The 17,455-nt window shown below is 36.5% G+C and overlaps 1 protein-coding gene across 2 annotated transcripts in view; it reads left to right on the top strand.

Annotated features, from left to right (window-relative positions):
• Positions 1-17,455, top strand: part of Acvr2a (activin A receptor type 2A) — an 85,650-nt gene that overhangs the window by 48,342 nt on the left and 19,853 nt on the right. For both annotated transcript variants that reach the window (XM_060390130.1, XM_060390131.1), the window contains exons 2-4: positions 2,028-2,235; positions 4,805-4,914; positions 5,092-5,246. In XM_060390130.1, coding sequence (XP_060246113.1) covers positions 2,028-2,235; positions 4,805-4,914; positions 5,092-5,246 — 473 coding nt within the window. The remainder of the gene's footprint in view (positions 1-2,027; positions 2,236-4,804; positions 4,915-5,091; positions 5,247-17,455) is intronic.

The raw sequence follows: 17,455 nt of genomic DNA on the forward strand, positions 1-17,455 counted from the left end.
TACTTTATGACAATACATAATAATTATTAAGTAATTGCTTTAACAGACTCATTTTTCCTGAATATATTTTAAATTATTATTATTGTTATTAATTGCAACTTATTCAATTTGTATTCCATCTATAGCCTCCTTCCTCATCTCCTCCCAGTTTCTCCCATGGTCCCCTTTTCTCCCCCATGTCCCTCCCCTACTCCACTGGTAGGGGAGGCCCTCCTCCCTTACTATCTAACCCTAGCCTATCAGGTCTCATCAGGACGGTATAGATCCTCTTTCATTGTGGCCTCATTATGCTAGCTCACCTCCAGGAGATGATGAAAGAGCTGGCCACAGAGCCTATGTCAGAGATAACCCCTGTTCCCATTTCTAGGGAACTGACATGGAGACTGAGCTGCCCGTGGGCTACATCTGAGCAGGAGGTCCAGGTCCTCTCCCTGCATGGTATAGGTTGATTCATCAGTCTCTGCAGGACTCCCTGAGCCCAGATTTTTTGGCTCTGTTGGTCTCTTTGTGGAGCACCTGCCCCCTCTAGGTCTTTCTATTTTCCCCATCTTTCATAAGATTCACTGCACTCTGCCCAAAGTTTGGCTATGAGTTTCAGTATCTGCTTCTGTACCCTGCTACATAAGAGTCTTTCAAGACAGGGCTCCTGTCTTGTTGCCTGTCTTCTCCTACTTCCGATGTCTATCCTGTATGCCCTTTTGAATGAGGATTAAGGCTCTTCCCTAGGGTCTTCTTTGTTGTTTAGCTTCTTTAGGACTATAGATTTTAGTATGTTTATCCTATATTATCTGGATAATATCCACTTACCCAGTGAGTATACACCATATGTGTCTTTCTGGGTCTGGGTTACCTCACTCAGGATGATCTTTTCTAGTTTAATCCATTGCTTGCAAATTTCATGTAGACCTTCAAAGAAGAGTTAATAACAATACTTTTTATTCTATAAAATAGAAACAGAAGGAACATCACCAATCTCATTCTATCAGGCCACAGTCACCTTGATACGTAAACCAAACAAAGACCCAACAAAGAAAGAGAACTTCAGACCAATCTAGCTTATGAACATTGATGCAAAAATACTCAATAAAATACCCACAAACCAAATCCAAGAACACATTAAAGATATCATCCACCACGACCAAGTAGGCTTCATCCTAGGCTTGCAGGGGAAGTTCAGTATATGGAGATCCATCAGTGTAATCCACCATATAAACAAACTGAAATGAAAAAACAAACAAACAAACAAACACATGATCATCTCCTTAGGTGCCAAAAAAGCATTTGACAAAATCCAACACCTGTTCATGTTTAAAGCCCTAGATAGATTAGGGCTATGAGGCACATACCTAAACATAGTAAAGACAATATACAGCAGGCCTATAGCCAACATCAAATGAACAGAGAGAAACTTAAATCAGTCTTGGTGAAATCAGGGACAAGGCAAGGCCGCCCACTCTCTTTGTATGTCTTCAATACAGTGAAGTCCTAGCTAGAGCAGTAAGACAACTAAAGGGGATCAACAGGATGCAAATTGGACAGGAAGAAGTAAAAGTATTACTATTCGCAGATAGGATGGTAGTACCCGTAAGTGACCCCGACTCACTTTTGAGAGCATGTCTGCCAGAATCCAAATTGTCCCCAGAGCTGGGTTGTTTAGGCTACAGAGTTGAGGGAACTGCAGCCCTCTACACAGGAGAATTGTGTTTGCTTAGGTTGTATTTTGTCATACAGATTATTAAAAACCCTTTCAACCATGGAAAGGTTGAAATGTAATAAAATTAACGATTTTTGCTACTCTTTGTATTCTTCAATGAAGCTGACATTGTCAAGAGAAATCTTGTGACATATGTGGCCAATTCAGATTACGGTGGTTATTTTTACACCTAAAGTTCGGGGAAGCAGATGTAGAGTTACAACATTGGGAGAGTAAGCTGGTGACATCACAAGGGCACCTTAAGTGGGGGCTGCTTCTTGAGAACATAGGTCGTGAGAGCTGTGGTTACATTAAGTGTTCTCTTATCTTACAGGTGCTATACTGGGTAGATCAGAAACTCAGGAGTGTCTTTTCTTTAATGCTAATTGGGAAAGAGACAGAACCAATCAAACTGGTGTTGAGCCTTGCTATGGTGATAAAGATAAACGGCGACATTGCTTTGCTACCTGGAAGAATATCTCTGGTTCCATTGAAATAGTGAAGCAAGGCTGTTGGCTGGATGACATCAACTGCTATGACAGGTAAGACTGCATTGAAGTTTTATGAGAGTTCAGTGACTTGCCTTCTCTCTGTCCCACCTTGGGAAGAAAAGAGATGCATGGATGTTCACGTAAGTGTTTCTTGCTGTTGTGAAGATGGAATTATGAAGACCATAATAACATGTACCAATGACAAAGTCTTTCTAAGTAATAAACATGCCATGTTTATGCTTTATCCTTGATATATTTTGAATAATCTACAAATAGTGAGAACCCTTATATATGAATAATTTTTACCATCTTATTAGTATTATAAGCTTTAATGCCAATTTAAAAATTGTTTTAAAAGAAAGTAGTATGTATGTTGGAAAGTCTATGCTCAGAGAGGAAGTGCTTAGTTGCAGTACTTAATTTCCATTCAGTCTCCATCTATCTCTGAAAGAAATGGATCTTCTGACCTCCTTTCTTTTTTTGTCTTGTAACTAGGCCTTTGTTTTTTACCCTGAGAGATATTTAAGTTGATATTTAGACTGATATCAGAGTGAAAAACTAAAACAAAGCTATATTTTCTTTAATAGATCTCGTTTAAATTGCTTTATACTGGAAATAAAATAAATGGTCATGTTATTGAATGCTTCTGATCTTTCTGTAAGAAGGGACATCAATATTGAACTGATCATTTTCTTGCCTGTACTACAGCTTTTGCACTAGGGATGGGTGTTGTAGAATGGTAGAGGCCTGCAGAGCCCCAGGTAGCTGAAGTTAGGCTATGTCTGCTGACCTTTTTGTTCCTAGGAGTATCAGTTACCTAGAATTGATGATCTGTTAGCCATATGTGATCTTAGGCATTAAGTGAATAAATGATGAAAATAAAATTAGCTCTACTTAATGATGTATTAAAGTATAATCATTTAGTTTTATTTTTAATACTTGAATTATACTTTTTTTTTCTCTTTCTTTCAAGGCAGGGTTTCTCTGTGTAGCCTTGGCTGTCCTGGATCTCCTCTGTAGACCAGGTTGACCTCGGTTCACAGCCTGCTTCTGCCTACCTGAATACTGGGATTAAAGGCATGTGCCACCATGCCCAACTTATTAATATTCTTTACCAGTATTTCTGATTGTTTTTGTCTATCCTAGTAGAGATACATAACCAAGTGATATCTGCTCTTATAAAAGGAAATGGGAAGACCCTAGGAAAAATGTTGGGGTCATCTTTACTCTTATTGATCTTTTATTAGTTCATATCAGGAAGTTGTGTGTGTATGTGTGTGTACATACACATGAGTGTGTAGTGAAAACTACTATATTTCTTGGTTCTAAACCCATTGTTTACTTATATGGTATCCAGACAGTGCTGAAATGCTTAGTGAACCATTTTTTAGAGCCTTGAAGAATATGTTACTCAGCATAAAATGCTTTCTCTTTGTGATAATTACACCCACTTTGTTTCTGGGTGTTAAATGCTGATAATATAGAAATCCCTGAATCAAATTTTCATGCCTTGAATTTGATTGAAAAAACAAATAAGGCTAGTAAGAGAAGTAAGAGAAAGGGAATTTTCTAAGTATATATTTTTTCAATTCTTAGAGGCATGACTAAATAAAGATTTTAAAATTTCATATTTCTTATATACTGTGAAAACAGCTTTCACTTATCTTTTAATTTTTTCTAAGTAGGTATTAATAGATTCTGTTGAGAGTTTGATACTGGTAAAGCCATTGGCTTTAAACTTCAGCTTTTCTCTGGAGTTGTCTCAGCTGTATTGTGATTAATACGCCACAATGCTTCAGTGCAGATGTGTGCTGCATCTTGAGGGTCACTGAGGTTTAACAGCAATATTTAAAGTTGATTTTAAAAGGACAGGTGTATGTAGCTGTTTCTTAGTAGTTGATTGGAGCTTGATTTTCAAGCTGCTGCTCTTTATTTTAATTTAGTTCAGCCTGACTCTTATTAGTCTGAGGTATGAGGTCCTATGTGTTTGTTGTTAATATTTGTTCTCTCTTAAATCATAACTTGTTCATCTCTTCAGGAATCATGAATCTATTACTGTGAGGAAAGAAAAATGACACTCCCAAAGTTAGTTTGGGCCTCTGATGCTGAAATATGTTCTATTCATGATATACAAGCTCACATTACTTAGTGTATGATGTGTTTATTTAGCTTATATTTAGTTTTCAGTTTTTAATCTTCACAAGATGGGAAGTTCTATTTCCCATGAGCAAATACAACTCCTAGACTAAATTGCCTCACTGACTTTATGTTCTTCTTCAAGCTTCTCTGATAATTAAAAAAAAAACAAAAACAAAAACAAAAAACAAAGAAGATAGTTACCTTAGGTTGCTCATTACAAATCACATTATAGCAATAGTCTCAGGAAGTCAGTGTGAGCATCATAAACTCAGATGTTTGTTTATTTTTTTCTGCTGAGGGTTAGTACCAGAAGTCTAGAAACAATTTTAATTTTAAGAATTGATTTTTGGATACTCATAAACACCTTGAATTTGAATGTAATGACTCCTGTCTCAGAAGAAACATATCTATTGTAGGGTCTGTATAATAATATTGGTATTAATTATTTTTCCTTTTTTTTTTCTTTTATTTTTTTAAATAGGACTGATTGCATAGAAAAAAAGGACAGCCCTGAAGTGTACTTTTGTTGCTGTGAGGGGAATATGTGTAATGAAAAGTTCTCTTACTTTCCGGAGATGGAAGTAACACAGCGTAAGTATATAGTGAAGATACATACTTGTCTGCCCGTATATATGTATTTGTGTTGCTGAAGTAATTTACTTCTACTTTCTTATGTTCTACTTTTCCTCAAATCTGGCTCTATGCTAACTATGTATTTCAGGATTGTGTAGACCAAATCCGAGACATTTCCTCTTTCCTCTTTCACAGCCACTTCAAATCCTGTTACACCGAAGCCACCCTATTACAACATCCTGCTTTATTCCTTGGTACCACTTATGTTAATTGCTGGGATTGTCATTTGTGCATTTTGGGTGTATAGACATCACAAGATGGCCTACCCTCCTGTACTTGTTCCTACTCAAGTAAGTTATTGTCCTATATTTTCTGATGCTCGTTTTATATTTTAGAGAAGTAGTAAGTGAAGTATAACTGAGTAATACGTTAACTCCTTTGGAGTTCATTTTTGGAATGTTCATTGTCATGGAAACTCTAGCTAATTGCAGACTTACTGATTTTGTATGTCATAAACTCCTCAAAGGTTGTGGTAGAGTTAGGGTCTTGACATCTCTAGTCTCCTCTGTAGAGTCTCACTATTATCCCAGTGCTTTAAGTTTGGAATGTACTCTGCTTTCATCTTGAAGTAATTAATAATGAAAAAGTGGTCTTTTTCTCTTCTCCATACTTTTGTCTCTTCAGATTTAATGCCTTTTTAAAGACTCTTTGCCAAAATAACACTTGACTGTTAGAATTGACCCAGAAAGTTAGCCAAGAAAGTATGGGAAAGAGAAGTTTTATAAAGAGTGTAGGGGTGTGTGTGTGTGTGTGTGTGTGTGTGTGTGTATAAATATCTTTTAGATAAAAGTTGCAGAGAAATACTTCTTACTATGCATTGCTGGGGTAGTTCTGATGTGTTATTTGTTTACAGCAAAGCAAATATTTATTGGATACTAAACACTTTAGAAAAATTCTTTGAATTTCACTCACTTCAGAAATATTTCCGAAAATGTGTACTGGGTAGTAAGATTAAAACCCCTGGGTTTCCTTTAGTATCTGTTGCGTAGCGCGCTGTCACTGGTCTGGGGCTGCGGGGGCTTAGCTGGAAGTAGCTGGCGTTCTGCTCAGGAAAGCTGACAGCTTGTTCATACTTCCTTGAGCCATCTCCAAATCCTAATTTTACTCTGTTTCTTTTTTTAAATTTTTTTTTATTAATTACAGTTTAATTTGTATCCCGTCTGTGGCCCCTCCCTCATCTCCTTCCAGTTCCACCCACCCTCCGTCTTCTCCCATGTCCCTCCCCAAGTCCACTGATAGGGGAGGTCCTTCTTCCTTTCCCTCTGGGCCTTCTGGGTCTTTTGGTTTAAACTGTGTTTTTCTAATGTTAGTAAGCTTAAATGGTAAAGTTTGGTAAAAGAAAATAGTAAAATCTGGTATTTTAATAAGAACAATTCTTGTACCTGAGCATTATTTATATAGCACACCCAACAATGTGTTGTGTTATATCATTGATCTCTGTAATCTTTGGAAGATATATGTGGAAAAATAAACCCAGTGGTAAAAAACTGGTTCCATACTTCTGTCAGTGACTTTAAAATTTTGCTTTAATATCTAAATTTAGAAGAAAAGTACTGTTTTAATAATTCCCTGAAATTACCATAGATTCATAAATGTGACAGAAAAACCTAAAAACCACATTTAAGGGAAATTTATAAATAACTTTTGGAATTTTTATTAAAGGAAATATTGAACATTAACATTATAGACAGAACATTGAGGTATATTCAATGCTGGGTATAAAAGTGTGGTTAAGATGGTCCTGTGTGAATTAATTGAAGGGGTTAATACTTTTGTTTTTAAAGAAGGAAGGACATGGTTATTATTTCTAAATAATAAACCGAGATCTGGTACTAGTGTTTTCCTCTGGGCTTTAGCTGTTATTTGCTGTTGATACTGTTGTACATGTTTAGAAATGCTGACAAATAAGGAGTCAGTGTTGAAGTTAAGCAAGTTGGCATGGACAAGTTTTTATAAAAATTTCAACACAGAACTGAGTTTAAACTTTCTTGGGTTTTAAACTGTGTGCAAAATGGCATTGGTTTTTTTTTTTTTTGGTTTTTTTTTTTATGTGGAATCTTGATCTGGTCATCTCAGACTTTCTCTGAAACTGTAATTGAATGCTTTAAGTCTAATTTTTGGTGAGAGATTTATGCAAATTTTGTAATCCTTTTAAATTTAAAAATAATTGGAGGTAATTACATTAAGCATTTATTGAAATTTAAATGCCAGTTCTAGGGTGCTGTTATGAATAATTACACACACACATATACACACGCACGCATGCACACACACACATAAAATGCTTCTTTTCAATGACTTCTAAATTATGTTATTGCTATGTAAAGATAATCTTTGGGATTTGTTAGAACACTCAACATTCCTGGACCACACTTCTGAAAGCGTAGAGTAGGGCTGTTGATAAAGTGTATTTAATAAGCACTGGCTTAATTAAATTTATCTCATAGGACTTAGTGAGTAGTATTAGATTATAGATAAACTGTGATGTATGAAAAGCTAAGTGTCAGAGCTGGAATTTAAACCAAGAGTTTTTTCAAGCTTTTGTTTTTAGAAAGCAGATACATCTGATTATTATTAGGTAATGCAGTAACATCTCTGAATCAAGTTATCGTCTGGTTTGCCTTCCTGCTTTAGATGCTAGGTAGTTTGTGCACCTACTAATGTGAGCACTCCCATCATCTCCTGTTAGCCCCTCGGGAAGATGAAAGAACAGGAATTACAGCTGTACAGAAAACACACTACTCATGTGCTTTTCTTTAAATGTTGTTGGAGAATTCAGAATACACTTTCTGAAAAGTGATCGGGTCATCAACAGAAATTCCTGGCTGCTGGTTTGATGGTTCCAGCCTGTGTTCATTGTTCAAGGTGTTCAGAGGTGGCATTGAGTGGATAGGTGAGATTCAGTGTGCACTTAAAGTCTTGAGGACATGTCTACCTTTTACCCGAATAGTATTCATCTTCCCAGCTAAAAGCCATGTCGTGAGAAGATCTTGCAGCTTGCCAATCTTTGCATTGTGTTTAAGTTCTTTAGGAAAACGAAATAGTATTTTTCACTACTTTGAGAAACTTTCAAATCTTTAGCTAACAGCTGGTTTATCAATAAACTGTATTTTGTAATGAATTTGACCTTGTCAATATCAATAAGCTGTTTTTGTGAGTTAAATAATGGTAGTCTTTATGGTAAAGACATTTATTTAGAGTATTTTTCATCTTTATTACTAATATCTGAAGAGATATTAGGACATACATACGTTAAAATTTGGTTCTTTAAAATTATGGTTCCTTATAATGAACAAAAAGCATTTACCCTAAAATAATTTAGCATGATTAAAGATATCAAAATGGCAAGTCTCTGTGTGCTTAACAATTGAAGCTCCTGCTGTTTCTTTATAACTCTTAGCTGCAGTGTCTCTCTGTTGTAACTCTCAGCTGCAGTGTTTCTCTGTTGTTTGTTGGTGTCACTGCTTTCCCAGTCAGCTGAGGGAAAGTTGGAGAATTTTGTTCTTAGCTCTGCCATTTCCCAGACTTTATTCACCAACTTTTATCCTGATAGTATTATATTCAGAATGTGTCTGCCCTTGAGGCTGATGTCTATATAACCTTAAAGCTGGTCTTCTTGCTTTTATACCCTTTTTTTTCCACCTCTGTTATTGTCAAAATAATATTTTACATGTGGATTATGTTGCTTCTGCAATTAAAAATACTCAGGGGCTCTTACTGCTGTGCACCCCATCATGTGTGGTTCACCATATGCCATCTTCTGGTTCTTTCTCTATACTATACCCCAAGCCATCTAGCATATGCATCTAGAGAGGCATTTATATTTTGTCTCCTCTGTGATTCAGATAAATAATCCTAGGAGAGAAAAGGTCATAGAAATTGTATATGTATTATATCGTATCTCACTATTCAACTAGGTTACAAGCCTCTTGAAGACAAAGTATGTAACAATTGTGTTTATAGTGTTTGTGAGGAAAACCCATCCTACAAGCACTGAATACTAAGTTGAGTTTGTTTTGTGTAGAGTCACATTGAAACGATAACATTATTCCCAGGAATTCTGTAATAAACATTCAGATGCTTTTAGAACTTTGCCTTAAGATAAATCTTGAGGCTGTATTTCATGCTATAAGTTGAAGTATTCTTAGCTTTTATAAGACAGTGACATGATCACAGACTCAGGAAGCAGCCTCACTGTATTTTATATAGGCCACATTTCTTTTGCTTATGCTGAACCACTGTACGCACATAGGAAGAAGCTTGTACACAGTGAGTGAATTGAATGCAAACTTTTTTTTTCATGATAGTGAGTCATGGATATGAGGGAATTGATGGACTCTATTATTAAACCTTTTGTGATAAAAAGTTAATGTGGTTTCAGTATAACTGTATGTGAGCCTAAGTTTCCTGTTCATAAGAGCTATGTTTGTACTGAGAAAACAGTATGGTTTTATTATGGTTGATAAAGTGAATGTTGAAGTCTAGAAATAGCTTACATTAAATGAGGTGTGAAGTTAGTCTTTTTGCTCATTTTAAAAGGCTATGTAAATAGCACTTTAGTATTGCAACAAGTGATATCATCTTCTTTAGTCCTTATTCTGTCCAGTTGTTGGTTTGAGATGGAATAAGGGCTTTCAGATGTTGGGGATCCCCAAGTTGAGCATGCAAAGTAACCATTGACCTTAATATTAAAGTCATAATAGCTTGTGATTTCATGCAGTGCCAAATTACTACCCACCAGAAACCAAGTCATCTGTGAAAATGCTTTGTAGAATTTTCTTCTTGCTTGTGAACTCTATATGCATCCATAGAAGAGTAGTGAGAGACCAAGTTACAGGGTAACATATTTAAGCCAGTTTAGGAAAATGTGTTCCTTTTTTCTTATGGAATATGTAGGAGAAACTTACTAAATTTTATTGCTAATATGGCATGTTGATATTGATATCAATTAATATTGATAATATTTAGCATTAAATCAAACCTAGACAATTAATCTATTATTTATAAAACACACATTTTAAAATACATTTTAATTAAAATATAATTACATTATCACTTTTCCTTTCCCTTCTTCCTGCAGGCTCCCACCAAGTTCCTTTCTTCCAGCCCTTTTCACATCTTCCTGCCTTACTCTCACATCAACAGCTTCTTTTCTTTGACTATTTTTGTTTTATATGTGTATATATAACACATATATATATTTATACACACACACACCTATATGCATAAATGTAAAGCTACAACCTACTGTGTCTGATTTTATTGTTTTTGTATATGGTTTCAGGGCTGATCCCCTTCTATTTGATCACCAGTTAGAGCATTTATCCCTGGGAAAGATTGTTTTCCCCCTTTCTGTACCTATTAATTACCTGGTTCTTTATCTAGGGGTGGATTTCCCTTTCTTGGTGATACTGCCATTGGTCCTGTTTATATAGCCATTTCTAGGAAAGACTTTTTACCACAGACTTCCTTGTCCTCTGGCTCTTAAACTTTTCTACCCCATCTTCTGTAATATTTCCTGAGTCACAGATATAGGAGCTGTGGTGTAGATGTGTTTATTAGGCTGGGCTTCCACAATCTGTTGATCTCAGCATTGTGTCCGGTTGTGGTTTTCTGTGATGGTCTCCATTTGCTTTAAAGAGAGGCTTCTTTGATGAGAGCTTTACTTTTTTGTGCATATAAGATTTAGAATATAGTAAGGAATTATGCTAATCTAGCCATATAGTGGTAGTAGATTTTTTTTTTCTAGGGTCCATGACCTCATCAGCCCTGGTAATCTGGCTATATTTGCAGTACCAGGCATTGTTTCCCTTCTGTTAAGTGGACCTTAAGTCCAGTCAGACAGTTGTTGGCTACCACTTAATGCATTATTATGGTTATCTCATCATGCTGGTTATTGTTATAAGTGTCACAACTGGGTAAGGATTCTTAATTACTTTCCTTCCTTGGCGGCTTGCATAGGATTTTCTGATACCATAGAACCTGGGCCACAGGAAGAACATTTTCAGGTCTGATCCACTTTGAATTAGTATTTTGTGACATAACTTTTCCTGGGCCGATGGAACACACGCTTGTTCACGCCAGATAGGAATCCCACAACCGACAAAAGTAACAATATCACTCAAGTCCAGCTTGGTGAACCATGAGTTTGATTGGGGTTACTTAACAACAGTATGGGTAACTTGTCACTTACAGGCACAAAAATGACTGAAGGACAGATGCCTCACCAATGCTCATCCTTGTATAGGTGACAGCTCACAAAATCTGAGAGTTCTCTGCATAGACTCAGGCAGCCCAACAGGTTGGAGCGTGTCCTGTCTCCTTTAGGCAGGTCTGCTGACTTGTGCTTTTTCTAGGCAGCTAGTCTCAGAGTCTTCCCTGCATCTTTTGCTTTTTTGTTCTTTTTTATCTATCTATCTATCTATCTATCTATCTATCTATCTATCTATCTATCTATCTTTTGAGTTTCTTTATAGCTTGGATTGTTAGGACTGAGAGGGACGCTCAGTTTTTATTGCTCTTGTAGAGAGAGGCCAAGTAAATCTGATCAGTTTTAGGAATTTCCTGAAGCTGTTTTGAATTGTTTACTTTCCTGTTTTAAGGAGTTTCTTTGAGGGATAGACTGCTTAAATCTTGGAGGAAGCTCTTAAACAAGTACATTAACTGCTTAATTGCTAGAGTTTTTAATATATGTTGTTTCTGCTTGAAACAGGACTTTGCTATATGGACACAAATTATTTGGAAAGAATTGTATCAAAAAAGTGCATTTCTTTTATCACTTTGTATAAATAATTTTAAGATTGGTGTTTATCCTTAGATACCTTTCTCTAGCTTCATCTGTTTTAGTTTAGCATTTTTTTCTTATGAACTATGAAATACTATTTTTCTTTTATAGACTATCATAGTGTGGAGAAATAGATCTTTTAGCATAATGTGCCATTTATCTCAATCCATCAAATGATGTATCTTTAAATGAAATTTAGTAGAGTACTAAGGAAATACTAAAATTTTATGTGTGTTGATACAAATTGTGTACATTCAAGGTATTCAGTATTCTACTTTCATCAGCTTAGTATGAGATTTTTGAGAGGAGAATCTACATTTTATAAGTATTTCCAACCATATTATTTTAACATGCTTAAAATATGCTATAATTCTGTTTTATATTTGTATACTTTATATGTATATATTCTTAAGGGTGCAAAGCTGATATAGGTGTTTTTTTCCTTTTGTGTCCCACTGTAGTATATAATTTTTTTTTTTGTATCAAACTAAAATTGCAGCTTCATTCAAAATATACTTCTAAGAACTTCTGTTTAGAAGAGGAGGTCCTCCCCTATGGGCATAGGGGGAGAAGAGGAAGGGGTGTGGGATTGGAAGGAGACAAGGGAGGGGACCACAGCCAGGATACAAAGTGAATAAATTGTAATAAATAATACAAATAATTACAAAATGCAAAAAATACTTCTAAGAATTATTTTTAGAAATTATTAATTGAAAAATTATCCTCACCAAGCACAGAAAAAGTTTTTGTTTTGTTTTTTTTTTTTTTTAAATTTACAAGTGCTTAAATATAGTCATTTGGAAATTGACTAAGAATTCTGTATTCAAAAGTAAAAGGAGGTAGAGGAAGATAAAAACCATGGAGCTTAATCTAGCTTAAGTAAAGCTGTATATTACACTTACTGTGAAAGAAGTTTTATGAATGAAGTTTTAGCAACATACATACATGATTGCAGGTGACTGCCATTCAGTTCTTAGCGTCTGGAAAGCAGTTTTTCTTTTGTCAGCCAGGAAGTGAACTCATGAGTGTAGACCAGAGTACACGATTACTCTATATCTAGAGTGTATGGTAGTAGCTGGAGGAGGCAAACCTTGTTTGCTTTTTCTCCATCGGTCTCATTGCTCAGACCTTATCCTAGACCTTTTCCTTTATTCCTAGTTATGCCACTGCTCTCAAACCCCTATCTGTTAATTTGAAATAGTAGAAGTAGAAAAGTTCATTTGGTAATAAAGTAAAGATGGTGGGCTGCTTCCTTCTTTGGTGCTTGCTTACTTGCTCTGAGCCCTGAACTAAAAATGCTGCCTAGCACAGGTGCAGGATCCTCCCTGCCTGCCCTCTTGGTGCTCACAAGTTACCTTCTGCTAAGGTGAAAATGGTCTGTCTATTTAACTTCGCCACTTGGAAATGAAGGTAAAGAGCTTAGGAAGGGAGTGGCCAGTGGAGGAAAGACCTGACTGACAGTCTGTGGTGCCGGAGAACTGCATTTGAGGTGTTGGTCAGTATTACAATGCTCAGTAACTGTCTTCTGCCGATGGCCTTTCTGCTGCAGCTTCAAAACTGACCAAAAAGAGTAATTTTCATAGCAGCTTCTGTTGCAATACTCTGAAATACCTGTTACAGCAAGTTCATTTAATTGATGAGAACACTGGGACCTGGATAGGTGAAATGACCTGACTTACAATCCCAGCCCAAGTGGCAATGTTTGGGCATTTACTCAGGAATTACTGTCCATTGATTGAATGGCTTATTTCAATTAGTAATTAGATGGGGTTCATAGAAAACTAAATTAAGGAAAATTGATAAGATTTCACTGTTTCATATTGAATACAGGTTTTATTTGTGTCTATATAACCTGGTAGTTAAATAATTTTCTAGTACTAGAGTTTACTCCTATATAAACACATTTTGGTTTTTATCTTCACTTAGACATTATAAATGTTAAATAAAAGTAAATTTTTTTATAACTAGTCACAACACTCATGCTTTTGAACTAAGTGTGACTAAGAGGAGAATGGACTTCTCCTTCATCTCTTGGAGACTTTCCACCCAGGTGCTGGCTATCATGGGCTGCTAACTGCTTAGGGAATTTGTTCAGAGTCCTTATTTTATCCACATTGCTTTTTTGTTTGTTTGTTTTCAAGAAAAGTAGGATGCCACTCCCCAAGTCCACTAATAGGGGAGGTTCTCCTCTCCTTTCTGATCTTAGTCTGTCAGTTCACATCAAAAGTGGCTGTATTGTCCTCTACTGTGGCCTGGTAAGGCTGCTCCCCCCCCCAGAGAGAGGTGATCAAAGAGCAGGCCAATCAGATTATGTCAGAGGCAGTCCCTCTTCACATTACTATGTAACCCAATTGGACTCTGAACTGCCCTGGGCTCTATCTGTGCAGGGGTTCTAGGTTATCTCCATGAATAGTCCTTGGTTGGAGTATGAGTCTCTGGGAAGTTCCCTATGTTCAAATTTTCTTGTTCTGTTGCTCTCCTTGTGGAGACCCTGTCCTCTCCAGCTCTTACTATTTCCCAGTTCTTACCTAAAATTCCGTTCACCTGCCCAACAGTTGCCCATCTGGCTCAGCATCTGCTTTGATAGTCTGAAGGGCAGAGGCTTTCAGAGGCCCTCTGTGGTAGGTTCCTAGGTTGTTTCCTGTTTTCTTCTTCTTCTGATGTCCATCCTCTTTGCCTTTCTGGATGGGGATTGGACGTTTTAGTTAGGGTCCTCTCTCTTGCTTAGTTTCTTTAGATGCACAGCTTTTAGTGGGTTTGTCCTATGTTGTATGTGCAGCCATGATCATTCAGGCCTTTACAGCCATTGAAGCAGGACATTCTCCCCAACCATGGTTGGATACCATAAAAAGCTAAAATGATATGCTCAGGATGCGAGGCTAAGCACTGCACTCAGGGTCAGCCATTTGGACCCAGAGAAGAGCATGTCTGATTGCATGCGGGTTGATGCCCCAGGTCCCGCCTCTGAGAAAAAGGTATCGGACGGGTCTGATGCTCTTTGGGTGGATGACACCTAAATGAACATCAGTACAAAGTCCCAATTTATTTCTAATATCAGAGATCAGACCTCTACTCTTGCCTGATGCGTCTAAAACAAAAAGGGGGAACTGTAGAGAGCTGCGGAATGCTATGCCTTAAAGATGGAGCTGGTTTCCGCCTTCCACCTTCCCGATGGTGAGTGCTCTCTGTCACGAACAATTCCACATTTGGCTAAGTCTGAGGATCTGGCTTGCTTCCATGTATGTGGACCTATCTGCATTGCCCCCGTGGCACGCCTGGGTTGGCTACCCAGAGGCTATTTAAGCTGTGGGCTGGCTTTCCCCAGGGTCCGAGGATTGTTCAATGTTCCTGAATAAACTGCACTGAAAAAAAAAAAAAAAAAAGAAAAGTAGGATGAGAGACACTATAAAGAATCTTGGGATCTAATTAATAGCCATGGCTGACCCATTCGACAGCATCAGATTTATTCACCTGCTAATTTATTCACCTGTCTTTCTAGCTCAGAAACCTTTGTCCTGAAGTTTACTGTCTTATTTATGGATTTTATTTCTGTTCTTACTTGGTGATAGTCTCAAAAGAATGAAGAATTGTGACATTTCTAAGAATATATGATAATTAGATGACTGAAGAGGAAACATGCTCAGAATTTTTCATTTTTCACATAGTATGGACACTTGATAGTCATAAGAAGAGGTTGTTATGTGGTGTCAAAGATAAACATAAATGGAAACTACATTTCTGCCTAACTAGATTCACTCAAGATTCTGTCTCACTAGAATCTCTCTCCTTCTCTCTCTTTCTCTGTTGTGGAGAGTAAATAGTAAAAGCTTGTAGTACTTATTGTATGTGTATTTATGAATAATATATAAAAAGTTTGTGTTTCTAGAATGATTTCTTTGAATTTTAGATGTACATAGATAGCTGCTTATTAAATAGCTCCACTCAGGTGTGTCGTAGTACTTCCAATTCAAGGATAATGATCGTCTTTTCCAAACGTGGTTTTCAATAAATTCAGTACTCATCCATGTGACTGTGTAATCTAAAATCTAGGATGTGTCCCAATACTATTTTTTATTACCATTTACTGCCTGCCTTTTTTTTTTTTTTTTTTTTTTCCCTCAGAGTGCTCTCCTCAGGGAAAAACTAGCCAGTTTTTTTTTTTTTTTTTTTTTTTTAAGTCAGGTATTTTACAGTTGTTCAACAAGGTAGTGACTTCCTTACTGCTGCTTTTAGTTTTTAATTATGCATTTATTAGTTCAAATCATCGATTGGCATGTCTGCTGTGAAGTTCATGAGAGCTTGAGAAGTTAGTACTTGAGACAAACAATGCAGTCAGTAAACTTTTCTAAATGAGTGAATAAGTGAGTAGGTGAATATGGTCCTATATTTTCTGATGTTGGGCAGCAATTTCATTCCTTTTTGATAAGCAGCAAGCCTTTCTAATCTGGAAACCTAATTACTTGGCATTAAGGTACTGATTTCATTTTTAGTTACTTACAGTTTTAGTGCAGACTACTCACTCAGGGCTTCCTTTTCTATTTTGTGAATCCAGACTATTTTGTTTGGTGAGCTTTTATCTGTTTGTAGAGTTTCTAATCTCTTTTGCATGTTTTGGCTGTATATACTGTAAGAATTTACACTTTGGAAAAGCTTGTTGTTGGTGCCTCTTGTTTACCTTGTATTTTTGGTTCTAACATTCATTTATTGAGAGGTATATCCACAAATACATACTTAAAATTTGTTTATGTGTTTTAGTTAATTACTTTGGTTTTGGTCTTGCCCATTCTTCTCACATTAAAGCTTGATATTATCTTCATTAATTTTTGTTTTGGGTATTTTATAGTTTATTCTGTTCAATAATTAGGAAGTGTCCTGAATAGGCATGATACTTTTCTAAGATTAAGAGTAACATTTACTTGCACTGATGTCTTCATTTCTGAAAGTTCTTGTGTTTAAACAAGATTTCAGTAATTCTTGTGCCTTTGCATTCCCTGTAAGAGAGGAATTGTGTTCTGGAATGTTGATGTTCTCTCATGGCGTGGTAGGATTAAGCTAGCCTTTTGGTGGATAATGAATAGTCCTGGATGATTGTCACAGGATGCAAGCCCAGCAAACAACTGGTATAAAAAGTGGATTGCCATTTCTTGTTGTTAGTGGTACTGTTCTCTGTGGAAATAGCGGCAGCTGGGGAATGTTGTCACCTGTTTGGAGTTTTCAAGTTCCCCAACAGTAGCTACATGTACATTACTTAATTTAAAATTGAATCATTTATCTCTGCTACTCTGACTGTCTTCTGGCTGTGAGAAATATGCTTGGATACTCATTTCCAGGCATTACTACTTATTCAGTAGTTACATGTTTCCTAAATTTAACGTTACTATCCTACTGAATCATATTTTGAACTGCAAACAAATGCTTAATTCAATGTGCAAACTAAGTCATTTAAATTTTGTTCTGTTAGGATCTATTTTTATTTATTCATGTCGCTACAGCTGGACAGGGAGGTTTACAACAGGCCTAGTTTGTCAACAGGTTTTGTTTAATTCTGGCCATCGTTCTTTGTGTGTGTGTGTTTTTTTCTCTCAGTTTGTCTTTCCTGAGAACACACATAGCCACAAAAACATTATATTGTGTTTCACCACATGATCCTATTGCCTTCCAAAAAGGTGACTGAGGTAATTCACTCACTGGGAGTAGGAAATTTCATATTCTCAT

Source organism: Meriones unguiculatus, chromosome 8, assembly GCF_030254825.1.
Source record: "Meriones unguiculatus strain TT.TT164.6M chromosome 8, Bangor_MerUng_6.1, whole genome shotgun sequence".
Classification (NCBI taxonomy): Eukaryota; Metazoa; Chordata; class Mammalia; order Rodentia; family Muridae; genus Meriones; species Meriones unguiculatus.